At 40.1% G+C, this 27575-nt stretch overlaps 2 protein-coding genes across 2 annotated transcripts in view; one reads left to right on the forward strand and one right to left on the reverse strand.

Annotated features, from left to right (window-relative positions):
* Positions 1-812: 812 nt before the first annotated feature.
* nt5dc1 (5'-nucleotidase domain containing 1) overlaps positions 813-27575 on the forward strand; it is a 79424-nt gene continuing 52661 nt past the window's right edge. The window contains exons 1-6 of the mRNA XM_031749316.2: positions 813-1194; positions 2360-2451; positions 14639-14710; positions 14800-14909; positions 15314-15393; positions 15493-15574. Of these exons, the coding sequence (XP_031605176.1) occupies positions 1102-1194; positions 2360-2451; positions 14639-14710; positions 14800-14909; positions 15314-15393; positions 15493-15574 (529 nt within the window). The 5' untranslated portion in view covers positions 813-1101. The remainder of the gene's footprint in view (positions 1195-2359; positions 2452-14638; positions 14711-14799; positions 14910-15313; positions 15394-15492; positions 15575-27575) is intronic.
* col10a1b (collagen, type X, alpha 1b) lies at positions 15647-21992 on the reverse strand. Its single transcript, XM_031749315.2, has 3 exons — positions 21856-21992; positions 21392-21524; positions 15647-18088 (listed from the first exon to the last, which is right to left on the reverse strand). The coding sequence occupies exons 2-3, from the start codon at positions 21507-21509 to the stop codon at positions 16236-16238; spliced, it is 1971 nt and encodes a 656-aa protein (XP_031605175.1). The 5' UTR covers positions 21510-21524; positions 21856-21992; the 3' UTR covers positions 15647-16235.

The raw sequence follows: 27575 nt of genomic DNA on the forward strand, positions 1-27575 counted from the left end.
CCATTGCCCATCTATCCATCTTCTTAACTTCTTCAGTTCAGTGTTGCTAGTAGAACCCGTCCCAGCTGTCACAGGGTGAAAGGTGGAGTACACTCCGGTTTCAGGTTGTTCTTATAACAAAAAAGGAAATAGTCACAAAGAGGAAGAATAAATGCACAAACACATGATTTTAGACCATATGATTTAGAGGCTATTCAAGATATCTGCCAACTGTGCTGCATTTGTTCATGTTCATAGACTTGATTTGTCCTTCTTTTTGTTTGCGTGTGTTTATTTTTGAAGGAGCACAACTGGAAGTATGTTTTTGCATATATGCTGATTCTTCAGCAGATTCTTCATCGTCTTTAAAGCTATTTTTCTGGCAACCAGAAAAAACAGCTTTATGTTTTTATGAATGTTGTTTGTATTACTTTGTGTTTTCCAGATTTATTCATTCTTTGTTTTTTCATCTGTTCGTGGTTTTAGTTTCTTTGTGTTCTGTGTATTTATGTTTTGTTTTTCTACATTGTCTATTTTTTGATCCCGTTTTTTTTGTACTTCTCTTTAACGCGAGTTATCAGGTTGAGTTGTCTGTAAGCATTTGCTGTTTTCTGTTTGTGTACAGTGTATACATGATTAATTTGGTCTGTTCTGTGTGACAAATCGTGCATTTTTGCGAACTCCCAGAGCCTCCAACTGGAGACTAATTAAATCTGTACATGTGCGGGTATATGTACGTGATGGGATGCTGTGATCACTACTGCAGGCATTAGCCTTTGCGTGCCCTGGATGGACGACTTTTACCTAATTTACCCGATACCTATACACTGTGTATTACGGTTTCACACCCGGAAGCACTGCATGCTCTCTTGTCTTCTTCTGGCACACAGGAGTTAAACTTCTGCCTCCATGCGGACAACTTATTGACATTAACCGTTCTGTGATCAGCCATTTACGTTGAGGAAAAGGCGCGCTAGTGGGATTATTTTCGCGCAGGCAGAGCGCAGCGGCTGCAGAGCGCAGAGCCATCCTCGCCGTCACACGGTGACATTGACACACTCGGAGTGTTTGTGCTGCTGTGTCCAAGTTGGTGCTTCGGAGCGTCCCCCAGCCTCAGCTACAATGAGCGAATACTTCAGCCTTGCGGACTGCGACGTTATCGGCTTCGACCTGGACCACACACTCTGCCGCTACCATCTGAAAGAGACCTCCAGGGTGAGTGTGCAGCGCGCGCGGCTAGCTTCACACGCACACAACCGTACGGTGGCCGCGAGGCGCTGGCTCGCAACACATCTGGAATCGAAAGAACCCGTGGCTGGCCAGCGAGCTCAGCGGGCATCTGTGGCATTTTTCACTGGCATCAAGGCTCGCTGGTGAAAACGCTGGTGTGTGCTGTGGGAGGTTGGATGTGATGTGATGCTGCCGCTGCTGCAGTCACTCTGCGTGACTCACGGGGTGAACGTCGGCGGTGATGCTCACACATACATGTCTTTAAGTGTTTAAGTCCCCTCTGAGGCCTGCTGATAGCCAGCATATTTGCACACCCTTCTTCATTTGATGTCGTTAGAGTAAATAATGACAACACTGTGGACTCGCAGGGTGTTGCTGGATCCTGTGACACCGTATGACAAATAAATGGCTGCTGAATCCCTGTTTCCTGGAACTTACCAAAGCCTGGAGTTCATTTGTTTTCCATCAATGTCAGATATGCACAGTTCAATTCTTTACATATATCACATAATGAATATGTCAGTGATAAAGATGTCTTCCAGTTTTAATAGACTAGTGTTTATTATCTGTCAGTGAAAACTAACTTAAAGCTGCTGTGATGTGGATTTTTCCTTTCATATTCACAATGCATTCATATGGATATGTGTTACATGAAAGGTTTAAATACTGACAAAGCTTATTACTTGAACTCTCTGGTTTATAGTTATCTTGGGGTCTTTAGAGTCTGTGAGCACTATAATCCATTGGTTCCCTTTGTGGACCCATACTTTATGTAGCTGTTTCTATGCTTATGCTGACTCATGCAGGTCATATGCTATAATAATTATTGCTGTAAATTAAAAAAAAAACCTTATAAGTAAGTTAAAAGTAATGACTAGTTGTTCTTCGTTATATCAGGGTCATAATGGGTCCCTTTTTGGCAATGAGTCTGTATTACCTTGTTAAGAAAAAAAAAGCATTGTTTAGATATGAATAAATAAACCCCCAGTTTAAAACGTGTTGAAAAAATGCTAATAATGTTCACCAGAGAAGAATGAGGAATGTCTTTAGTATAGCCTTAATTTGGAATACAAACCTGTATATTTTTGGCATTCAGTAGCACTCTCTGTACACGTCAGTGTGTGATGTTATGTGCTTTTTGTGTTTACAGCTTATCTACGAGAGCTTTGCAAGATATCTGGTGGAGCATAAAGGATATGACAAAGACCTGCTGAATCTAACTCCTGCTACCTGGGATTTCTGGTGAGTCAGCAGCAGCATCAGTTTTCTCAGCCTAAAGCGAAGTGGGACAGGAACATGTGTAATGAATACCTGGTGATCCCTCAGGTACTACATTCATCTGATATTAATGGCTAAAAAAGAAGTAACATCTTTGAAGAACAGCATGTCAACCTGCACTTCATTATTGATGAATGTATCTTTCCCTCTGCTGTGTTGACTGTTAGTAGGCCAGTACTAACCCATATCCAAGTAAAATCAATATTCACATTCAGATGTCACTATCAGCACCCACCGAAGTGCAAGCATTCCTATTCACAGTTTTCAGTTGTGTGAAGCCCTGAAGGGCAGAGCACCATTCAACCTTACTGAACATTTCATCAAACCATAGTGCAGACATATCAATTTGGGATCTGTTTCAAACCACAAATATTCGGCCTCTCATACGTACAAAACCAAAGAAGTGTGGACAGACTGAAAGTTGTATTTTAATCACTTTTAATCAGTCAAAGTCATTGCAGGAGCTCCGCTTTGGTGGTTTTTTAAGTATATCTTGAGTACTTTCACCAGGACAAAAGCATAAAAAAGAATGTCCCTTATATATTCTCTATAAAAGCTATGCAACTGTTTTACATATGAATGGGTCAAAATTTCCTCTTCATAAGGGATGTCAGGACAAAAAAGAAAAGCTAATTCTTCAGCTAATTGGCTAATGCTAGCTGGATAAGGTGAGATTTATTTCATTTATCTCAAAAATGGCAAAAGCTTGATTCTACTTAAACCTTGAACCTGTTTCTTCTGATAAATAATAAGTACAGAAAAGCCTAATACTATATGCAATACATGTAATGCAAGTTGTTGTTTAAAAATAAAGCTTCCTAACATTAGCTTGTTAATGATTCTGCAATTAGCTTCAGGACCAGCATATATGCCTTACAGGGCTCAAGTGATTCATCAGTAATGTTTTAGATAGATTATACCAGTTAAAAGGAGGCAATGCGTATTCTGTACACTACTGTTTTGCTAGTACTGTACATAATTCACAGTGGTTCAACTAAGTGGCTAAGCCCTTTTTACACTCATAATCCTAGTTCTGATCTTTAGATCAGTGTTTCTGTAACGATGTGGCATCATGTGAAAAATACGAATTGTTGAATGCATAAGATAAGATAACTCTTTATTGTCACTGCACAGTCATACTTAGTACAATAGTTAGGGCTGCTCGATTATGGCAAAAATGATAATCACGATTATTTTCACCGAAATTGAGATCTCGATTATTTGACGATATTTATTTAACAATAACAATGTATTGAATAATGGCTTTAAAGATTGTCAAAAAATAATGTAAAATAGTGTGCAAATACTGATTACAGTGCAAATGTTTGCAATATAAAAAATAAATGAAAAATGTAAACATCTATGTTTAGTGAACTTCAAAATACTGCACAATATTTGATCCACCTCTGACTCCGCGAACCCATTATGTTTCCACCAATGTTCCCTCAAATATTTCATGTGTCTGAGCGAACACACAAACTCCCTGAGCGATCCCTTGGACCACTGTGAGCGACATCAGACGTGTGCACTGTGGTCACGCCAGCATCTAATCCATCCAAGTTACATGGTTTATTAAAATAATCAAATTACAGCATTTACATTTATGTTAGACTACTTTTAATTAACTGCTTTAGCCCACTTACAATGAAAATTTAAAAAATCCTGTTCATGACCTGTGTAGTATGTTAACACTATTGGAAGTAAAAATAACTTGAACTCCAATTTTGAAAACACAACTTTCTTTCTTTCTTTTTTTACATAAAGCTCTGACTTGTATTATGAGTCTGTGGTCTGGGAGAGTCCTGTAACTCTCTGTCTGCAAAATACAGTTTATAATGACCAATGTTGGGCAATTAATTATATAGTTACTTCTTCAAAAAAGTAACTCACTTTGGCAAACAACAAAGGCTTTTGCAGCTATTTATTTTTTTAAATGCAGCCAAGGCGTTTTTAAATAAACATTTCAAACTATTTACAGAACAATCAGCTGTTCTGCATCAAATCTGATGCCACACAAATTATTTGTGCCACTCCAAAAAATAATTTCTGTCCACTATGAGATAAAGGAGAACAACAGCCTGATACCCGCAGGCCTGACAACAGGAGATGTATCACTGCTGTAACACCTGTAACATTCAGCAGTCGCCTCATTGTTCTGACACACACAACAAAACTATTGACTACACTACACACTAACTACACAAGATTTGCGCTAAACGTCTCAAATCTCTCACATCTCAGAACACCGCTGTCACTCCTAAAACTTCCCCCGTTTCTTAACAACTAGATGCCACGTTGCCATATCATTTTTTGATTGGTCGACATGGTACTTTTTTCGACCACTAGGAAAGGGTGGGGGGGTTTTTGGTTTTGTTTTTGCTCACAGGCGGAGAGTGCTTTCGAGCGTTTTCCTTATAAAACGCCGTTTTTACCGTTTCTTCCCGCAGTAAATATAAATAACGATAGTATTCAGGAAGAAAACCAAACATTGCATATATTTTTATCATAACTCGGGTTTTACGTGGCCTATCAACACAATTTAAAAACTGGTATAAAGTCCACACTTTTTCCGTCAATTGTTCCGTCTGTCCTGCTCACATCTCCAATGGTTGTACACGTTGTCATTAATGTGGCTTCACTGCACATCAACCACGCCGCTTTGCTAGCTAAAACACCGGTGTCGGCACATAAGGACGCTGTCATAGCCTGTCAACGACGTTGATTGGCTGCGTATATACGAATGTGAATCGCATTATTGGCTGGACCAGGGGTCGGCAACCTGCGGCTCCGGAGCCACATGCGCTGTGGCGTGTCCAGCGGGGTGGCCTGGGGGGGCACAGGCCACCCCCCCAACCAGACTGGCCACCCCAGGTGCCACCCCGAAGCCAAAACAATAAAATCCAATGAAATATCAAATGTACGATTATGTTTTCACAGTGAAGCTCAGATATCAGAGTGTAAGTGAATGCAGCATCGGCTTCTGCGCTATGAGCATCATGTTAGCAAAGGTAGGAGAGCCAAGCACGAAAGACAGCACCACAGAAAACAGTTTTTCGGCGAAAGATTAACAGTTTAACATAGCTGGACTGGCCATCGAGCATGGCGGAGCTTCCACGGCGGCTAGCAGGTGGGTGAGGGAAGGGTAGGCAGGAGGAGGAGAGACCCGAGGCAGCCGCCAGTCCGAGTGTCAGGTGAACTGAACTTCAGGTAAGAAGTTATGACCTGCAGTCTATCTGGGTCAGATATAAACCAAGTTTAGGTGGAGTTTATTTTCGTTGTGCTGACTTTTTACAGTTAGTTACAATAACTCGTACTGCGTACTAGCTAGCATGATGGAGTTTCTATACAGCTGGGTGGGTGCTGTGATGTTACTGATAGTTAACTTTATTTTATTCATAAGGTTAGTTAGTAGAGTTGCCAACGGCTCCTTAAAAGTGGCATGGTCCCTCATTCAGAGAAAATATTACACGTTTGGTATTGAGCTGAGAAGGAACAGTTTGTCCCGGACTTCAGCTAGAATGAAAAAAAGACACAAAGCTGGAGTTATTCTGTGTCTTTGCTGCACAGCTGCATCTTCTTCTCTCATTCTCTCCCCCTCTCTCTCCTGTTGCTACTTCAATCATGAAACTGATCAATGATCAGCTGATCGGCTTTTCTCTCTTGTTTGTTTATCGCCCACTTTGCGCCAGAAAGAGGAAACCAGCGGATGTTGCGCTAAACAACAGCAGCACGTTTAACCTTGATCAGCTGTTGTTAGAATTTCTTTAATAATAATTTCTATTATCAGCTGATATTTGCTGGAGCCACAGCTGTAAAGCTGCTGGTCATGATATCGGTTTGGTTATCTGGTGAGAGGGAAACATGCAGATGAAACCAGGAGATGTCCTTACTGAATCATCAGAGCTGAACAGGTGATGGAGAAACAGGTTTACCTTTTAGGTGACATGGATGAGTTGAAGGGAAGTTATGAACTGTTTCTGAGAGACAAATAACACCAGGATCCTTTTCTACGTAGCTGACAGCTGGTAACTGTGCAGGGGCGGATCTAGCAAAGTTTTGCCAGGGGGGCCAGGTAGGGCATTAACAGAGAAAGGGGGGCACAAAGAAATACTTTTCTTACTTATTCTCATTTAAAATATCTAGCTTTTATTAAATAATTATCTGAATCTTACGAACAAAGTTTTTATCTGACGTAAAATTTATAGAAATCATACATATACCAAAGGACAGTGTACATCACTGTCACAACAGCGTTTGTTTTCATTCAAAGGCTTTATGGCTTTAATACCTGGTGGGCCAGTCTCTGGTCAAAATGGCCAATTTTTTGTACCAGTCCAGCCCTGCAGGTTAATACTGGCAGTGTCACCATGCCAGCTGACTGTATTTCATCATCAGCCAGTGTTGTTCTTTATACATCAATATTACCAAAGTTTACCATAAGGCAGCATAGAAAGTATTTACTTGCTTTCAGGTTTCATTCAAATGTTAGTCTTTTCATTTGTTTCCTCACTTTTTCCCTGTTTCAAAATCAAACACCAGTTTGTAAGAAGATTATCTTCTTTTTTTAATAGGCAGATAAAGTTTTGCATTGGCTAATTTGGCAATTGTATGTTAAAAATGTTTGTATTTTAATATTCAAAAATGTTTTTGCCCAAAACATATGTGCACTATATGTCAGTAAAAATAATATGCAAACATTGCTGTCCTTGAATGCTGAGTAAACACTGACAAAGCACTGATTGTATCTCTTGTACTTTATCAACGCAGTATCTAAAAACTTTGCACCGTAGTGGTTAAAACCTCATTCTAATAAGAGTCAAAAGCAAATTCAGTTATTAGGTTTACAGGGTTATTGAATGATGGTTAACGGTTGGTAGATTTTTTTTTTTTAACATTATCTGCCACCCTTCTCCAAATCTGTGCCCCTACCTGGCCCCCCCAACAAAAATTTTCTAGACACGCCACTGCACATGCGGCTCTTTAGTCCTTATACTGCGGCTCCGCGTGGTTTGGGCAAGTAAATTAGAAGTATTTAGCTGAAGTGTATTTTATTTATGTTAGTTCTTTTTAACTCGTAGTTCTAAATTGGAAGATTATTGTGATATTAAAATATAACAATAAAATTATATTCTATTATTTTTTCATCGCTCAAAATAAGCGTCACACTCGCGGAAGCCGGTGTTGTGCCGAAATGCCGTGCATTTATCGAGACTTTCAACCCCAGGTAGGCCAATTATGGATCTTCGGATCCACATTACGTCAGCAGCTGTTCTCCACCGTGAACTATGTTAAAGACAAACACCGTTCACGCCTGACAGATGACAGTCCTGCGTAAACTGACTTCGTATAGCCCCGATTTGCGGACACTGTGTGCAGAGGTTCAGGAGCAGAAGTCCCATTGTAAACAAATCACGGCAGACCCGACGATGTTTCCATGAACATGCTTTTGAGCATCTCTTTATTGAGCACTTTTCACACGGTTGTGCTGTACGCATACAGCCGGCTGTAGCTTTTCAGCTCACAGCCCGACATACACCACCAACAGCACAACAGCACAGATAGCGCAGACGTAAAGGCAGCGAGGCGTGATTGCGGGTGTCGCTCAGGTGCGTCCGCCTCCCCTGCAGCGGCGCTGCAAACCACGCCCCGCCGCACGCATTAACCAGGTAAAATACATATTTAGGCAGAATTTTGCAAATATCTATTTTTCATTTTTCAGCAGCATAGTGCTTTTTTCCAATTATTTTTTAAGAGTCAGGCCAAGGCTCCAACAGCCCAAAGGCGATATAAGGGTGGCGGCTGACAACAGTTTTTGTTTGCTACATGGATCATTTTAGTTCAGGTTGGTGTCTTTCCTTTTGTTATATTTCTTTAAGAGTTCAAAATGTGTTGATTACATAAATATAATTTAATTTTCTCTGTAGCACTTCATGGATTTCATAAGCAACACACCTTAGTTGTTCACACAAAGCATAAAGATAAAAAACAATATATATGGTGTTATCTTCATTTTAGATTTCAAAAAGTATTTGCGGCTCCCAGTGTTTTCTTTTGCGTGGAAACCGGGTCCAAGTGGCTCTATGGGTGTTAAAGGTTGCAGACCCCTGGTATAGCCTGTATAATAAATAAATATGTAGCCCAATAAGAATAAAATCCAGAAAGCTACACAACATGGCTCTTTGGGTGTAAAAGGTTGCAGACCCCTGGGCTGGACTATAGGATAAGGTGGCATCGTTCTAATCCCATACAGGAGCAGCCAGTCACTTACTGACTAACACTGCAAAACAGAATTGTTAAAGTTTTAATTTTAATTTCAATTCAGGTTAGATTTTTTTTGTGCGCAACGCAGATTTTCTGTGCGCAGAGACCGTGCCAGCAGTGCGCAATTGCGCACGTGCGCAGCTTAGAGGGGACATTGGTTTCCACACCACTGAAGTCGTTTTACCTCTCTTTTCAACCAACGGCATTCTTTCTTCAGCAGCCATTATCCTCTCCTCTCCAAATAACTTCTGCTTAGCTTTCCGAGCTTCCCTCGGGTCCTCTTGTGACGCGTGGTCGAAACGCAGAGAGGTGCGCTCGATTTGCCACACGGAGCAGCGCGAGAGTAAAGCACGAGGGAGGTCCTAATAATCGGCTCAGTCATTTTTAATGATCGTTGAAAACCCAGATCGTAATCGAGATTAAAATTCGATTAATTGAGCAGCCCTAACAATAGTACAACGAAATTGGAAAACTGTCCCATCTCAGCACTAAGCATTGCTAAACACAACACAACACAGTAAACTTTAAAGTGGAGGACATACTGGAGAGATTATATCTCTTGACTGGCCTGGGAAAGCTTTTGTGTTCCCCCAGACAAGCTAGAGGAGGTGGCTGAGGAGAGGGAGATCACTCTAATCTAATTTAAAATCAGAATAAGACTGAGAAAGTGTGGCTTGTTTGGCAGGGTTGCCTGGAGTAAACCTCTTCTATCTAAAAAGAACATGGCAGCACAGCTTTCCGACATGTAAAAGTTATCTATCCACAATGCACAGTGCCATGTTTGGAGAAAACCAAACAAAGGAGATGAGCACAATACCGACTGTCCAGAACAGTGGTGAAGGGCTGATGATTTGGCCTTGTTTATGTGTGAGGCCACCTATCTGACAGCTCAAGCTTACCAATTATTATGCCATGGAACATGATAATGATCCCAAGTGGAGCAGAAAATCTGAAAGAATGGCTGAAAAAGAAAAGAATAAAGGTGTTGCAATGGCTCGATTTAAGACTGGACTGAAACAGGGGCGGATCTAGAAGGGTGGCATGGGGTGGCAAGTGCCACCCTAAAATGATCCCTTGCCACCCCAAGTGCCACCCCAGTTTTGCATATGACAGTGTTGTTTATTAAAATAATATAGCATTAACAGTTTGAGCGTAGTTACAGTCAACAGTGAATATAAATGCTAAAACTGAATATATTGGATAATGTTCCCCCCCTGCACCAGTAACAAATGGTTCAGCCCATAGCAGGACCGGCTTTTTTCTTGTTTTCAGTAGCAAGCGATGTTTATGATTGTGCCAGAGCACATTTTGAACAACACCATGGGAATTTCGGATTTTACACAGGTGGTTGGTTGTTACACTCTGGAAATGGAAGGAAGGTGAGTGATATGTGGTCCACGGACACGCTGCACCTCCAAATCACATGACTGATGTAAGCTGACAAAGCAACAAGCTGCAGCTACGCTGAGTCTCTATTTCAGCCCACATTGAAAGTTTGGACTTCAAAGTTTTTAAATTTTAATTACAGGCCAGTAAATCCAGAGTTATGATAATATATACAGTATAAGCCACGCTTTTTTCTAAATACTGTCGTCACGTTTTTGTGTGTGTGTGTGTGTTTTAAGCGTTTTCTAATGACAGCGCGAAAACAGTAAAGAAAGGGAAAAAGCCACCTCTTTCCTATTGGTGGAAAAATGCACCATGTCGACCAATTTAAAAAAAAGTCAACATGTGGGATTTGGTTGTTTAGGAAGAGGGAAAAGTTTTGGGAGTGACGGTAACGACAGCGCGAGAGAGAGAGAGAGAGAGAGAGTTTTAGATGTGGGAGATTTGTGACGTTTAGTGTGGAGTGTATACTTAGTGTGTTGTGTTGTCTTGTGTAGTTGTTCTGTTGTGTAGTCGTTTTGTTTTGTGTGTCAGTGAGGGCACTAATGAATGTCACAAAGGCACATTTGCGAACACTGTTTCTAAGTAGAAAACCAGCGGAGTGATACACCACCTGTTGTCAGGCCTGCAGGTTTATCCCTGTGCTGTTCTCCTCTGTCTTCTGGTGGACAAACTTTTTTTTACTGGCACATATAATTTGTGGGGCATCTTATTGCGACACCTGATTGTTCTCTCGTTTTAGTTTTAGTAATATTTTTAAAATCTTATACAAAATGAAAAAAACATCAGGTGTATTGGCTGCATTTTTAGATAAATAGTTGTATATGTTTACAAAATGTACATTTTATATTTGCATTTCAAGTTATAACAATTTGCCCAACGTGTCTGTGGTTTTTTTACAGTAAAAAAATACTTCTAGGATTTTAGGTTCTTTGTGTGACTTCAGATCAGTAATACTAATGCAGTATGTCAGTGAAGAAAACAACTAAATTCAGTTGAGCTGAAAAGAATGACACCAAACAAGGCAAGGGGAAAAAATAAAATGAAACAATCTGAAGGTGAAATACAAACGTAAACTCAAAAGGAGTCAAAAATGGCCGGTTGTATTTCAGACCTCAGTGGGTTAATCCAACAAATCATGAAAAATTAGGTTTAAATTTTTGTTCATGACAGTGCAGATTTCTGACATTTTGTGTAATTTAACATGTAACAATGTGATTGTTTTCTAACAAAAAACAGTGTGAAATTTAAGTTAGACTTGTGTTTGTAAATGAACCGCCCCATGTTGTGTAGCTTTCTGGATTTTATTCTTATTGGGCTACATATTTATTTATTATACAGGCTATACCAGGGGTCTGCAACCTTTAACACCCATAGAGCCACTTGGACCCGGTTTCCACGCAAAAGAAAACACTGGGAGCCGCAAATACTTTTTGAAATCTAAAATGAAGATAACACTGTATATATTGTTTTTTTTAACCTTTGTGCTTTGTGTGAACAACTAAAGTAAGTAAGTAAAGTTTATTTATTAAGCGCTTTTCACAGACAGGCAGTCACAAAGTGCTGTACACAAATATTAAAATAAACAATACAATCAATAGACATTACACACAATGTAAAAGATCAAATGTAAATAATGAAAAGAATATAAAATATGTAGATCAACAAAAGGCTTGTTTGAACAGAAAAGTTTTTAACTGCTTTTTAAAAGAATCCACAGAGCAAAAAATCCATGAGGTGCTACAGAGAAAATTACATTTTATTTATGTAATTAACACATTTTGAACTCTTAAAGAAATATAACAAAAGGAAAGACACCCAGCTGAACTAAAATGATCCATGTAGCAAACAAAAACTGTTGTGAGCCGCCACCCTTTTAAAAAGTAATTGGAAAAAAAAAGCACTATGTCATAAAAAAAAAAAATAGATATTTGCAAAATTCTGCCTAAATATCTATTTTACCTTGTTAATGTGTGTGGCGGGGCGTGGTCTGCAGTGCCGCTGAATGGGAGTCGGACGCACCTGAGCGGCACCCGGAATCGCGCCTCGCCGCCTTAAAGTCTGTGCTCTCTCTGCTGTTGTTGGTATATGTCGGGCTGTGAGCTGAAAAGCTACAACCAGCTGTATGGATACAGCAACCGCGTATGAAAAGTGGTCATTAAAGAGATGCTGAAAAGCATGTCCATGCAAACATCGTCGGGTCTGCCGTGATATGTTTACAATGAGACTTCTGGTCCCGAACCTCTGCTCACAGCGTCTGCAAATCGGGGCTTTCATCTTTACGCAGGACTGTAAGCTGTCATCTGTGAGGCGGGAGCGGTGTTTGTTTTTAACATAGTTCACGGTTGAGAACAGCTGCCGACATAATGTGGATCCGAAGATCCATAATTGGCCTATCTGGGGTTGAAAGTCTCGATAAATGCACGGCGTTTCGGTGGGTAGGTACACCGGCTTCCCCGAGTGTGATGCTTATTTTGAGCGATGAAAAAAATAAATATAATTTTATTTTTATATTTCAAAATCACAACAATCTTCCAATATAGAACTACAAGTTAAGAACTAAACACAAATAAAATGCACTTCAGCTAAATACTTGTAATGTATTTTCCCAAACCACACGGAGCCACAGTACAAGGACTAAAGAGCCGCATGCGGCTCCAGAGCCACGGGTTGCCGATCCCTGGGCTATACAGTACATAGAATCAAAACTCACATGTTTTATGTAACTAAAGTGTTTAATTATGTGGGCTACAGACAATAATTAAGTTATAGACTATATTTATATGAAAAACGTGTATACTTACTGCATTTGAACCATTTAACCATATGTAACCACCTACATATGTGTTTGGGGAAAAAAATGCTTGGATTTTGCCACCCCATTTGATTTCTTTGCCACCCTCATGCCACCCTAAGAAAATTTCTCTAGATCCGCCCCTGGACTGAAATGCTGTGGCAAGACCTTAAAGGAGCTGTGCACAGCCAAATTCCCAGAAACCTCAGTGACCCGAAGCAGCATTGTAAAGGAAAATTGTACAAAACTCCTCAACAATCATGTAAGAGGTAATAATAAGTGATAAAGTCACACAGAAAACCATTGCTAAAGGTGGTTCAACAAGCTATGGAATCATAGACTATACCGCTTCTTCATTTTGGTTTAGTTTTAGTTAAATAAATAATGAGGCAGTGCAGTCTTTTGTATTTACTTATCTTAAGTCCTGGTAAAGAATAGACATGTTTTTCTTATGTCTTGACATGTAAAATAGTAGGATCATCAGAGGTTATAGTTTGTTTTTGTAATGATTGTATGCTGTATTTTTACAGTGGGCTGGTTTAGCCTAGCCCACAAGGCTCAGGCTCAGTAAGTGTTTTCTTACTTTTAGGCTTGTAGACATGTCTGATTTTGTTTCCCCATTTAAGCATCTTGTAAATTGTTTACCAACAACTTTTACCAAGACTGTATGTATACACTAGACATTTCAAACTGTTACTGCATTCTGTTAGTGGTGGGTGGCTGTGTGGCATCTTAGAACCAACGCTTCAACCAACTATTGTGACTAGTAAGCCTCTATCAGAATAACTGCTCACATCCTTATTTACTATGCAAAACTGGCTATTCCTTAACCTCATGGTAATTCAGGAAGCATTCACCAACGAAAGTGATAGTATTACAAAATTCATGTTGGTGTTTTCAGGTTGAAAAGCTCATTAATAATCAATCAATTTGGAGTTGTTTTTGTACTTTTATGGCATCTACACCCTGATAACAGTCTTTAAGTTACGATAAAATGCTACATAGATGCAAGAAACTTTATTGTAATTTACCCACACATTATTTTTTATCAGATTTATAAAGCTGTGCATGGACACAGTCTTGTTTAATAAATGTTAGTTGTCTTATGTTTTTACACCTGTGGCTCATTCCCTCTCCCTTTATTAGCCATGGATGGATGTAAATTCACAATAGAAATGTGTGTTTGCGATCTTAGATCTGATATCAGACAGCAAAAGAAAAACTACTCAACGGAGAAAGAGTAATGGAAGCTATCAACTCTACATTTAGAACAAAAGGACCTGGCAGATTTAAAAAAGAAAAAAGTATGTCAGTTAGCAGAAGGAAAACATCAGCTATTTATAGCACCCATTTATTAGGCTACAATTTGAAATGTGAAAATGTTGCTGTTAAATGTTAAATATGGCTTCACCTTATTATTTTGCTCAAGTTCGAAGGTCTTGCCTTGCTTAAAAACAGAGTTGTAGGTATGGTCAGACGTACGCCTGGTGTTGCTATAGTTCTAATGCACATTTCCCATTTATGCAAGTTTTTGTGCATACGCATTCTTTATCCATCTGGCTGTGGTGTATAAGCATTTTACACTGAACACACAGTGAAACCGACAATTGGTATGCTCAACAGATGGCAAACAATTGCTTGACCACTGATTTTGTACTTGTAAATCACATAACTGCAGATAGTTTTTCTAACAGAGACTTTTGTGCTCAGTTTTAAAGGGCTAGTGGTGGATCTGGAGGATGGAAACCTTGTAAAGCTAGCGGAAGATGGAACTGTCTTAAGGTATGAGTCTGCATCATGACAGTTTCAGCGTTCACAGAACTTCAAAGTGAGATGATAACTTTATCGCGGTTTGTCTTCTGTTTGAATAGAGCGACACATGGAACCAGTGATCTCAGCACAGAAGAAATCATCAAACATTATGGCCCCAAAAGAGAGTGGAAGCACTTTAACAGCCTCAGTACCTCCTTCACGAGATCTTGTATGTTTACATCCATCTGTATCAATCAGTAACTGTAAGCTGTTAGTTCCTGACTTCTTAATATCTACCATATCACTAGAGACCTGTGGGTTGGTGATGTCTTCTCCTTTATATGGAAATTTCACCTATTTGGGATACCTTACTGAATAATAATCTTAAACTAAGTAATAAGCTTACAGCAGAATGCATGTGAAAAACTTGATTTGAAAGGAAGTATCTTTGACTGTAGTGTTTTAGAAACTGTGCTTTTTTTAGTTTGTGGCTAAATTCAGGTGTAGTGGTTTGCCAGTGACTTGTTAGAGCTTAAGCAGTTGAGAAGCTAATGTATATTTTCTTTATATTTTTTCACCATTTTTTTTTTTACATTTCATTCATTTGCTGATATTTTCTTTTGGTCTTTGCAGCAAAATACTACTTCTATGATAACTACTTTGATCTGCCTGGTGCCCTTCTTTGTGGACGAGTCGTTGACATGTTGCACAAGGTGATTTTTGTTTTGTTACTGTGAGATTTGTAATATTGGTTGGCATTTTCATGAAGAGAACACATACTGAAACTTAATTTATGTTTGTTTCTCAAACAGCGAGGAAATGAGGTGAATTCTGACTTTTGGAAAGACATGGTGGCTGCCATTGACCACAATTACAACACATCTGCATTCAGAGGTAAGAATTTTATTACAAACCTGCATACATTTTAGATTTCCTATGAGAAGAACACAAATTAACACACATAGGTAATCTTTCGTTTTCAAATAAGGACTTTTATTCCATGTTTTGGTCAGTGAGTGGTACATAACTTAACACATCCAAGGAGACATAGTTGTTTAGAAAAAATGGTTTGAATTTTTTTATCTTACGTTCCTTTCCTGGTCACAGTGCTTGTGAGAATGTGCTGATCTCTAATGACATATAATACACGTTTGCCTTCTTGTATGTCTTTTTGTATGTATATTACAGGAAAAATCTTAAACAACAGACATTAATAAAGCAAACACAAGTAAAAGACATGCTGTAAATGTTACAGGCAGTTGTAGAGCACCACTTAAAGTATCATGTATCTTATGTTGTTATGTTTCATGGATTTTAAATTTCCAAAGGCACACACAAAGTAAACTGGGGAAAGTGATCATTTTTAATCTGCAATAAATGTCTGAACAACTTCTTAGCAAATTGAAGACATTTAAATGAGGCGGTTAAACCTTTAAAACTTGTAACCACATTTTTCTTTAATCTGCAATCCAAATTATGAACTTTGTAAAGTGATATTTTTCTCTGAGTATTTAAATGTTTTGTAAGGTTTTGAGGTTTATTTGGATTTGTGAAATCACGTTGAGGCAATCAAGAACCCAGAGAAACCGCAGTGAACATTATCGGCAGCAAATATGCCATTACTCTCCTCATCAGGGACCTGAATATAGACTCTGTCACCTGTATACAGCTGGAGAACAGCACTGCCTGCCATCTCATCCAGGAAGCCCTTGTTGTACTCATCATAGGTGAAAAGAACTGGCTCCTCATTTCTGTAGAGGGCCACCAAAGCATTGGCACCATTGACATGAATGTGATAGCTGAAATAGTAGAGGCCTGGGACCTGGCAGGTAAACACGCCACTGTGAGGGTCATAATGGTTCTCTCCATTGTACAGAATCTGGTTAAACTGAATAGGGGTTCCCGCTGGGGGGTAGGCCGTGGTTAGCACAGCACTAAAAGCGGACATAGGAGCCTTAATCATCTGAGGCATCAAAACCTCATGAGATTTGATTGGCATGCTCTTCTCATGGTGGTAGACCACCTCTCCTGGTGGACCAGGTGGTCCAGGAGGACCAGAAGGACCTGGGAGACCATCATGACCTCTGGCACCTGGAATTCCAGGGGGACCATGGGGACCCTGAATTCCCTTAGCTGTCAAGCCAGCTGGGCCAGGTGGACCTGGAAGACCTGGATGACCCTTGAGTCCAGCGGGACCTGAAGGACCAGGAGGTCCAACGGGTCCCATTGGTCCAGGCAGTCCAGACTCACCGCTTTTACCTGGTGCTCCTGGGGCGCCTGTGTGTCCCTTTGGCCCTTGGGCACCATTAATACCTGGGAGTCCTGGGGCACCTGCATGGCCTTGTGAACCCTTTGGACCTTGAGCACCATTATGACCTGGGATTCCTGGTGGACCTACTGCTCCAGGGGTGCCTGGTTTTCCAGTGAAACCTTGAGCTCCCTGTTCTCCTTTGGTTCCTCTTGGGCCTGGTGCACCTACCATGCCAATGTCACCTTTGGGCCCAACTGGGCCTGCCTCACCCTGAAATCCTCTTGCACCCTGTGGGCCAGCTGGACCCATGGGACCAGTAGCACCTGGCTGACCGGTATATCCAGTTGGGCCTGGCTCTCCTTTTTGACCAGTAGTTCCTGGACTACCGGGGGCTCCTCTGCTACCTGGAATTCCAGGTTCACCTGTTTTGCCAACACCTGGCATGCCAGGTGAGCCTGGCTGACCAGCAGGGCCCTGTGGACCTTTTGCTCCCATTGGTCCAGGCATACCTGGGGTGCCATTCTGACCGGGTTTTCCTGGTGCTCCTGTGCCTGGAGGCCCAGTATGACCCTTTGGCCCTGGCACACCCATTGGTCCAGGTGAACCATCTCTTCCAGGCTCACCAGGCTTGCCAGGTTCTCCAGGATAGCCGGTGGCACCAGGTTTACCAATTCCAGGTTTTCCAGGCATTCCAGATGGGCCCATTGGCCCAACAGGCCCTGCTGGTCCTTGAACGCCAGGAATTCCAATGCCTCTCTCTCCTTTGGGTCCAGGAACACCAGGAATTCCAGGATGTCCCTTTAAACCAGGCTCTCCTCTTGGACCCATTGCTCCAGGGATCCCAGATGGTCCAGGTTTTCCAACAGCAGAAAGTCCAGAAGGTCCAGGAGATCCAGGGGTACCAGGTGCACCTCTGTGACCCATTGGTCCAGTTGTGCCAGGCTGACCTCTTTCTCCAGGCTTTCCAGGGGCACCTGGTTTTCCAGGGCTACCTGGGACACCAGGTTTACCTGCTTGAGTGAAACCAGGTGGTCCGGGTGGTCCAGGTGGGCCTTGTGGTCCAGTATGTCCCACACCACTCTTTCCAGGAGGTCCAGGAGGTCCCATTGGTCCTGGCTCACCTGGAGGACCTTGAGCGCCTGGCTGGCCTTCAACAGCTAGGGATTACAAAAAACCCACAAAAATTTTAATTAATCAGTTGATAGAATGTATATGTCAAAATGTTATTATGTCTCTGTTTTTTTTTTGTTTTTTTTGTTTTTAGCTTTTGGTCAGCTCTATCTTTATCATTGAATTTAGTTAATGTATTGATGAACTGAAATTGAATGTATACGTTGAGATAGTTGCTTCATAATAGAGCATCTTATGCCCTTTTATTGTACAGCCTTTATGACTCTTGGATAACCCTGACTTGTGATCTCTACTCCATAAGATCACAATCTGACTTGAAACACTGATCCCTGTAAATTGTGGAGTGGGTTTTTCACAGCATGATCTTCACAGCACAGTAATCTGTGGTGTTGCTCCCACACAGCTTATGCTTGCTGGTATAAGACCCAGTTGTACCCTCTCCTATTAACAACAGCTGTATATGTGCACCCAATACTGCACCCATCCATTTCCTGTACTGCCCATGCTAGTAAATGTGTAGTTGGTGGCATAAAATCAACATCATCTTAATGCATTTCGTGCCACATAAAGTACAATACAAGTACAAGTAATGGCTACGGTGAGATGAATATGTGTGCTAAACTATAATATAGGTGTAGTTAAGCATAGTTCATTTTCTCCAATTAAAATAACAATACAAACTATTTATAGCTTTACTCCAATTGGACAGTAGATAGGGAGCGTCATGGACAAAGTTGGCAGTTTGTTCAAACTTACAGTAACACATATAACTTCCAGACAGTCTAGTTGTGTTGTCTCTTGACCTCTTAACATCAAACAGGTTGCTAGCAGACTGGTTTGGATTAGGATTAGGTTCACATCTACCATGTATGAGGAGTTTTTGTCTTTTTTGAAATATGCAAATAGAAATCGTTAAAAAATGGGAGGTTAACTGCAGGATCAAAGTGCATGTAAAAGACTTGATTTGAAAGGCAACATTTTTTAGTTTCTGAAAATATGCCCGTTTGGTGAAAATCAACCCTAACCTCAAATCCTAATTCTTTTGCCGATGACATGGCTGAGATTAAGAGATTACATTTGTTGTTCATGCATTTGAATTTTTACTGATGACTTAAACTTAAATGTATTATTTTTCAGTTTGGTAGTATCTTAAAGTTAATTTAATACTTTTAGTTAAAGTAAATAACACAGTTTCAAGAGCTGTCTATTTATAAGTATCTTTATAAATAATATACTTAGCATTTTCATTTTTAATGTAAAAATGAAACACTGAGCACGCTGAGCTTTAACATTAACAAGACAGAAATCATTTGTATATATGCTGTAACTTTTCATCATAACTCTGGATGCATCATTGTCAAAAGAAGACCTGTCAGAGAAATAAATCAAAGAGTGCTGGCCTCTCTTTTGAGATGGTGTTTGAGAAAAAAAAGTTCTCTGAGAGGGCTATCATTTTCCTGTCACATAAAGGCTGTGCTTGAAACCTCACAGGAGATGTTTGTGCCAGATGTGGGAATTTTTGGCAGCCAAGAAAACCACAAAATGAAGGTGATGATACTGGCCTCGGTAGCTAACCCCTGATCTGAACTGTGTGTTGCCTGTAAACACTGTGCATGGTTAGGCTCACATTCCGTGTAGTGTCATTATCCACGCTCAGTTTGGCTGCTTCAGTAAATACCCCCTCAGTCTGACTCTTGATTCTGTCTTTTATATTAGAAAGACTGGTTCCATTCTTTCAGCTGAGTGAAGGTCCATTAAATTTGCTGTGGTTTGTTTGTGAGATTTACTGTTTGAACTTGTGAGAGCTTTCTCCGCAGCCTGTATAGGTTTTTTTCCCTTATAATTGTATGGTGTGATTTTAATACCACAAGGCAGTTTGCGAGGGCGTGCCTACAACGTGGTCGTAGCATCTGTTTTGGAGATTTGTCAAATTTGAGCTGGCATTGTTGACTTTGAAATCTAGATTTACGTAAAGGAACACAAGTCAAACCACATCAGAGCAAAGCAGCAGAAATAAGTCCTCAAAGTTTGACTCTTTGGGGTTGGGGGTTGGGGTTTAAAATTTAGTTTTAGGCATCATCTTGGTTGTTGTGTCATAACTGCTGCTTTGTTTTTATGACACATACACAGCTTTCCTCTTTAAATTTAATTTATCCAGAGCACAAGTGCCTGCTTACAGCTTTACCCCACCTTTCAGTTATATACAGCGGTACACAGCAGTTTACTGGACCTGCTTGATAGCACTTAATTAAGGAGGGTGGCACTTTCCATATGTATATGAGTCAGGAGTTTGCCAGGATACGTGACATTCGTAGCGATGATAATGATGATGAGGATAATGACGTGTAGCTAGTTGAAAGATTGTCTTCAACCTATGTAAAAGGCTGCTGTGTTTGCAGGGTTCATGCAGGTTATCAGATCAGTGGTGACAGCTCCAACGGCAATTTTGTCGTGAGATGGTGACTTGAAAACCTTCCTTTGAGTTTCCTTTTTAAACCTCTTAATATCCACCAGGTTGCTGGCAACCAGTTTATCGTAAGTGACAGAGTTAGGCTTAGGTTCACGTCTTCTCCCTTTATATGGAATATTCAGGCTAGCATACCCAAACTGGAATCTTGTAACAGTATGAGCCAAAAATGCCTGTAAAAGGCAAAATCTTGAAGTTTTTAAAGCTATGCTTATTTAAGTATGTGGCTAGAACCCTACATGGTTTGCAAGTGAATATTATAAGTTTTATTAAAAATGACTATTATTTTATTTTGGTCAAGTTTTTAAACCTTTATACCTTTTGTAACTTAATGTCCACCAGGTCAGTGCTGACCTTTGTAGAGTTTGGTGAACTGTACTCTCAAAATAAATGTATGCAAAATGCAAGATCTTGTAGTTTCTGACAGTATGTGGCTAAAATGAAACCCGACCATAACCCTGGTCTTCAGTGACCTGGTGGGCATTAAAGATGGTAGTATTGGAATGATATGGCTTGATTCATCTTATTCATCATTTGTACTGTTTCCCTGATTTTTCATTTTTTCAGCAATAGAGCAGGTTACAAAATATGACAAGTGTCATCTGTTCCTTTTTAGCACTTTCATTTGGTTTTAACTGCTCAACAAAAATGTGATGGATTATGAAATTGATGCAATCTAAAAGAGGTCTGCGTTCCAGCCTGCAGTCATTTGAACACTGGGCTTGTCTGGAGTTAACATACTAAAAGAAATAGATGCACTTTTTGCATGTTTTTTTTTTTTAAGGCATGTTTTCTATTCTGGCTCCCCCTCGATTTGCCATTGGAATTTTTATGAAAATAAAACACACACAATAAAACTCACCATGACTCTTGACAGGGTAGGGAGTCTTGCTCACTTTTGGGACATGATAATACCTCTCAGGCGTTGCCTCAGCTAATGCTAGGAGGACGAGGAGGAGGCTTGTTACCCTCAGGTCCATCTTGTGACGCTAAACCTGCAAAGACAAAAATGAAAAAGAAAATCACTTTTATGAGAAAAAGCATTTTCACATACAATCAGTGCAAGTGGAGGAGATGGCCGAAAACTGAACTGGCTTGTCTTTAAAAAAAAAAAAAATACATCTATTGATTCACTGCTAGAAGAAATCTAGTTTGTTGGATCCGCACTCTCAGGTGCAATCTCTCTCCTAGTGTAAACCCAGCTGCAGCACATGGCTCATTACGGTCAGCACTCTGCCACGGACCCACCTCTCAGTCAGAGCCTGGCTGCAGCTGGGAATCCCCTGATACATTCATTCCCCTGAAATCAGGCAAAAGCCACCTTACCGGGAAGGTTTAGGCCTCTGGAGAAACAGTGGGGAACTTGGGAGGCTGCTGTCCCGGCGTGGTGCTCGTATATCCTTAGTTGTGGAGTCTGTCTTGACTGTCTGAGCGGCTGCTGCTGCTTCCCAGGGCACTGGGCTCAAGGTATTTATACTGGTCTTTAGCAGCGTGGAGGATCTGCCTGCTGGAAGTTCCTCCCTTATTCTGATGTCATCTTTAATGATGGTGCCATGTCACTTGTCACTCTAGGGTGATGTTCTCTCTCTCTTTCTCTCTCTCCCTCTCTCTCTCTCTCTCTCTCTCTCTCTCTCTCTCTCCCTCCTCACTCCTTCTGGTTCTCTCTGTCTGTGCGGAGCAGCAGCAGTCAGGGGATTCCTAGCAGACTTCCTACGGGTGACATGTCCCAGTGAGGGTGATCTGTGAACATAACACCTTTAACAGCTCTTTTGACTGGCACTCTTGTGACAGATGTCTGCGTTAGTGCCCTTCTTTAGCATTTTTAATTGCACAAACATAGGTGTTTTCTTAAAACCTAAAAACATCAAGTTATTGACTAAGTGGGTTGTGACGGGATGTTTTTTCTGGAAAAGTAAAGACTGTGCAAGTCTGACAATATTTTCTTCCAGTCTGAAGGCTCTGTACTGGTCAGGCTGCGGTGCGCTATATGGACCAGACAGCTATTTTCAGTCACATTGGGTTAAATGTGAATTTGCACCCATCTTTTAATGGCTGCTGGAAACTTTCCCTTTCTCATGTGTAATTTTCAGCAGACTGTGTGTACTCTTCTAAATGCATTTCCAAGCTCAGCAGTCTGACCTTTCATTTGTGTTCAAGTTTATATTTCTCAGAGTAAAAACCTGTCATGATGCTGGCATGTTTATGTCTGTATATTGTCTGTGTAATTTTTGCAAACCAGCCTGTGGTTTTTGAGGCAGAGATCCACAGTGCAGCTTTGAAACACCAGGAGGCAGAAGTGAGGGTTTTTTTCTAAGACGCTCACCTGCTTCGTCCTGTGAGAAGCCTCCGGTCTGCGCTTCAGGCTCAGGGAGCTGGGCACTGCTACCAGTGCAGCTCCTAGGAGGATAGCTGGACTGAAGTTACTGTTAGTGTGGGTTTGTCTTTTTTTTAATGGAGGTCTGTGGTACAGAGAAAAAACCTAAATTGTGTAATTGGAGAATGATCTAAAGCTACATATCTGAAAATTGCATTCTGCTTTAGTTTTAACGTTTAACAACAGTCATTTACTAATCATTTAAGATGATTAGACAAAAATAGTAAAAACATATCAAAAGCTTCTTTCAAAATAAATGATCACTTTGCTGTCTGCAACACATTTTTAAAAAAGTTGTGACAGGGGCAGCAATAATAGGCTAGGACAGTTATCTGATGCAACAACCAAAAAATAAACAGTAATTAAGTTACAAAAAAAAGAGCATCCCAGAGAAACTGAATCCCTCAGAAGTAAAGATGAGAGCGAAACACTGTTTGGACAAATAGTTTCATAGAGAAGTAGATTTTAAGAAAATTCTGGGATTTCAGCATCTATAATACATAATAGAAAACAATCCCTTTATGCAACAGATAAGGCTGAAAACCAATACTGAATGATGGTGATGATTATATAAGTCTTTATTGTCAACATGTTTGAAGAAAATGTGGTCAAGGCCCTTCTTCCTCCCTGTACTGTACCTTGAAAACCATATTTTTGTTGCGCTTTTTAAAGTGGGGGATGTTTAGACATTGCTTCAGTTAGGGTTAGAGTTCGGCTTTAGGGAGTTGTGATCTTTCGGTCTTTAGACAGCACTACATCATTCTGGAAATCACAACACGGGCACAGGACCACTTCAGAAACCACTGAACAATGAATTAGAGCCAAGTTTATTTAAGATGGAATGACATGAAGTGGAAAACTGTCCTTTGTGCTAATAATCAAACCCGCTTATTATCAGCACCAACTTAAAATTGCAGGACAATGCCAAACTCCCCTGCCTGCAGTCTAGACCTGCTACCCTCTGAAAGCGTTATGAAATGGAAGCTTGAATAACAAAACATGTGCCATTCAAGACTGTAGCAATTGGTCTCCTCACTTCCACAATGCTTATGCTACAGTCATAGTAGGCAAAACAGTGACTGGAGGTTGTGGTGCTGACAAAATTATTGCAACCATGTGCAGTGAACTTGTGATTTCAATGCTTTTGGTTCCTTCAACAATGGGGACCAGATTGGTGTTCACTTGCAGTCATCAAAGCAAGTTTCGTGCATCTAAATCAGGGGTCCCCAACTCCAGGCCTCGAGGTCTGGTGTCCTGCAGTTTTTAGATGTGTCCGCGGTCCAACACAGCTGATTCAAATGGCTAAATTACCTCCTCAACATGTCTTGCAGTTCTCCAGAGGCCTGGTAATGAACTAATCATTTGTTTCAGGTGTGTAGACCCAGGGTGATATCTAAAACCTGCAGGACACCGACCCTCAAGGCCTGGAGTTGGGGACCCCTGATCTAAATGGTGATATAATGCCCAGAAGTCAGAGTCAGTATGCTGTCTGTCAGCTTGCCAATGATTGGGTCAAGAAACTGACAAATTCCTGCTCCAGTAACATGGTTGTTGTAGGATGACAATTTAACTTAAAGATGACCAAGAGTTTAGCAAACACTGTTTTTTTTCTAACTAACTTCTGTTTTTTTTTCCAACTAACTTCTATTTTTTTCTAATCTGTACTTTGGTGTGACTAGGCAAGTAAAAGTGTAGTGAAATGGAGCATTTGGTGTTAAATTCTTAAGGAAGGAGGAATGTGTAACATTCTTTATAAAAAGTCAAACCAAACCGAATTGATGCTGCATCCATTGGACGAACCTCCAAGGTGTAAGGAGTTATCATTTTCTTACTCCTGTCCAATTGAATGTACTAAAGACCATCACTATAATACTTTAATGTTACAGTCTTACAGGCGTTTCCATTCGTGACCCATGCATGTGGACTGCTTGTTTTTCGTAATTGTCCCATGATCGTCACTGCCATGCAGATCATTTACTGTCAGTCACATTTATCCCTCTTTTTCGTGTTCTTTTCTTACTTAACTATGAAGAATCATCTGCGACTGTGCTCCTGGAATTTGTTTGAAAAAGTACAGAACTTTCAAACAATACTTGTTAGATGATTGAGTGAACCATCTATCTTTTATCACACTTGTAGCTGTGGCCAGTAGGTTCTCATATGACATCAGTTGGCTAGAACAAGCTTTGGTTTTGTCTACAAGTTCATAGCTTGAAGCCAAGCAAGCAGTGGTAATTTATAAAGGAGTTGCCATGCTGAGATTGGGGACGGGCATTTAAAGCAAAAATACTACCTGATGTTCACAGAGAACTATTAGGGCATCCTTGCAGGACTAATTCCATCTTTAACTGTAGTAGATGCTCTAATGGGCGTCACCACTGGTTTTGTGGCTTAACCAAAGGTCAAGGCCGTGGCCATGGTTACCTCTGGCTCCACCCTTACTGGTAAGATTGAGTGTCATTAGGCTCCACTCACAGTCCAGGTAATATTTATACATTCAATGAGTAGTTTATTTAAAAAAAATGTTTTTTCTGTTTCTCTGTCTGCCTCACATGACATTTCTTTACAAATGTCAAGTAGAATAAATGCAAAATTCAATAAGTAAAAAAAAAAAAAATCAATGAAATTAACAAAATCAAATTAGATAAGAAATAATTGTATTATCAATAAATGTCATGAATTGTATCTAAAAGTGGTTGTGAAGTAATCCTGATGATAGTCTGACATGGTTGAGGTTGACAACCAGTACAACTCTGACTCATGACTTATCAAAATAATGCTTTCTGCAGCTTAAACCGCGTTAACTTCCTGATATTCATCAGCTTAAATCTGTTGTACATAAGAAACGTGAATGGCCTGGGACTGTGTAATATATCTCTGGTTTTAGAAAAGCCTTTCCTCCGCTTTCACCATATAATTTACGCTGCCAGCCACAGATGAACATTCAGCGAGCCATGGGCATCTTCGGTAAACTCTTTGAATGAAATGACAGAGTAGCGTGGGAGGTGGAGTCGACATTTAACAAGTTTCTAAGCTGCAGATACGCCATAGCATCTCACCATGAAAGTGGCAGTGACCGCAGTGAGGCATGGCTCCTTTTTTATTTCAATTGGATTACTTTTTTCCATTTTGGTGTGTCAGAATTAATGCCTCCCTATCTAAATCTGGCCGCTGTGAGGTTTATTGTAAACGGCTACTTAGATTCACAGCCTGTTTTTGGGCGAGTTTGTGCTGTGTATGGCAAAAGGCAGTCATAAAGCAAAAACATGTAATTAGGAGGGGAGATGAGCTGTATGGAGAGCGCTACTGATAAAGCCCGATAAGAATTCGTCTTCAGTGTTTTCAGACACCTTGTGATGGCAGGCTGGGTTGCACTTGTGAGAAGGGTCTGCTGTAACGATTGCTTTGCCCCTCCAAACATTAACACGCTGCTGCTTCACTCCAGACGTGACTTAATTCTTCTTCAGTGGCTTTAATTAACTCTAACAGAGTTTGTCCCCCACTATACTCAGCTTCTGTTTTCCACATTAACTTGAAACATGTTTATGATTAAGTCACATTTGTGTTTTCTGTGATTCTGAAGAAATGTACCCTGCACCTCAGCTGGCTGAGGAACGTTCACACCATTTCTTGTCCTTTTTACAGTTTATGTTGTCTTTTTTTAAATCCCACATAAATGCACTCAGCAAAACTATATGAAATAAGTAAATATACATGGGATACAAAGTTAAATACAAAAACAACCAAAATTTATGAATTTTGGTGCCAACAAAATCTGATATATCAGTGTGAGTCATATTAAAAATTTTGTGAATCCCATTCAAAAAATATTTGAATGAACCTGCATCCAGGTAATTTAAAATACCCTTAATGCCATAATGGCTCAGTCACACTAGAGTGAAAATAGGACGGCAACCTCTTTGTGATTGGGAACAATCTGGTTGCAGTTATTTATGGTTGATTACCCAGAAATGAAACATGAGGCACTATCAACCTCTGGGTGACCGCTTCATTTCACCAGGTGATTACACAGGTCACCTGCTGGAGGGCATCCTGTTTACATATGGGCTCAAAATGTGGTCATAAATATTTTGTACTTGTAAATCAGTTTTGTACTTGTAAATCAGGATTTGTATGTGTAAAAACGATTTGTGTGTGCGTAAAAAAGATTTGTATGTGTAAAAAGATTTGTGTGTGCGTAAAAAAGATTTGTATGTGTAAAAAGATTTGTGTGTGTGTAAAAAGAATTTGTGTATGTGTAAAAAAGATTTGTGTGTGCGTAAAAAAGATTTGTGTGTGTGTAAAAAAGATTTGTGTGTGCGTAAAAAAGATTTGTATGTGTAAAAAGAATTTGTGTGTGTGTAAAAAGATTTGTGTGTGTGTAAAAAGAATTTGTGTATGTGTAAAAAGATTTGTGTGTGTGTAAAAAGAATTTGTGTGTGTGTAAAAAGATTTGTGTGTGTGTAAAAAGAATTTGTGTGTGTGTAAAAAGATTTGTGTGTGTGTAAAAAGAATTTGTGTATGTGTAAAAAAGATTTGTATGTGTAAAAAAGATTTGTGTGTGCGTAAAAAAGATTTGTATGTGTAAAAAGAATTTGTGTGTGTGTAAAAAGAATTTGTATATGTGTAAAAAAGATTTGTGTGTGCGTAAGAAAGATTTGTGTGTGGACTT

The sequence above is a fragment of the Oreochromis aureus genome, linkage group 15 (assembly GCF_013358895.1).
Source record: "Oreochromis aureus strain Israel breed Guangdong linkage group 15, ZZ_aureus, whole genome shotgun sequence".
Taxonomy (NCBI): domain Eukaryota; kingdom Metazoa; phylum Chordata; class Actinopteri; order Cichliformes; family Cichlidae; genus Oreochromis; species Oreochromis aureus.

Coding starts and splice junctions, on each gene's coding strand:
- col10a1b (XM_031749315.2), bottom strand. CDS start 21,509: ATGGACCTGAGGGTAACAAGCCTCCTCCTCGTCCTCCTAGCATTAGCT. Junction 18,089..21,391: donor CTACCCTGTCAAGAGTCATG/GTGAGTTTTATT, acceptor TGTAATCCCTAG/CTGTTGAAGGCCAGCCAGGC.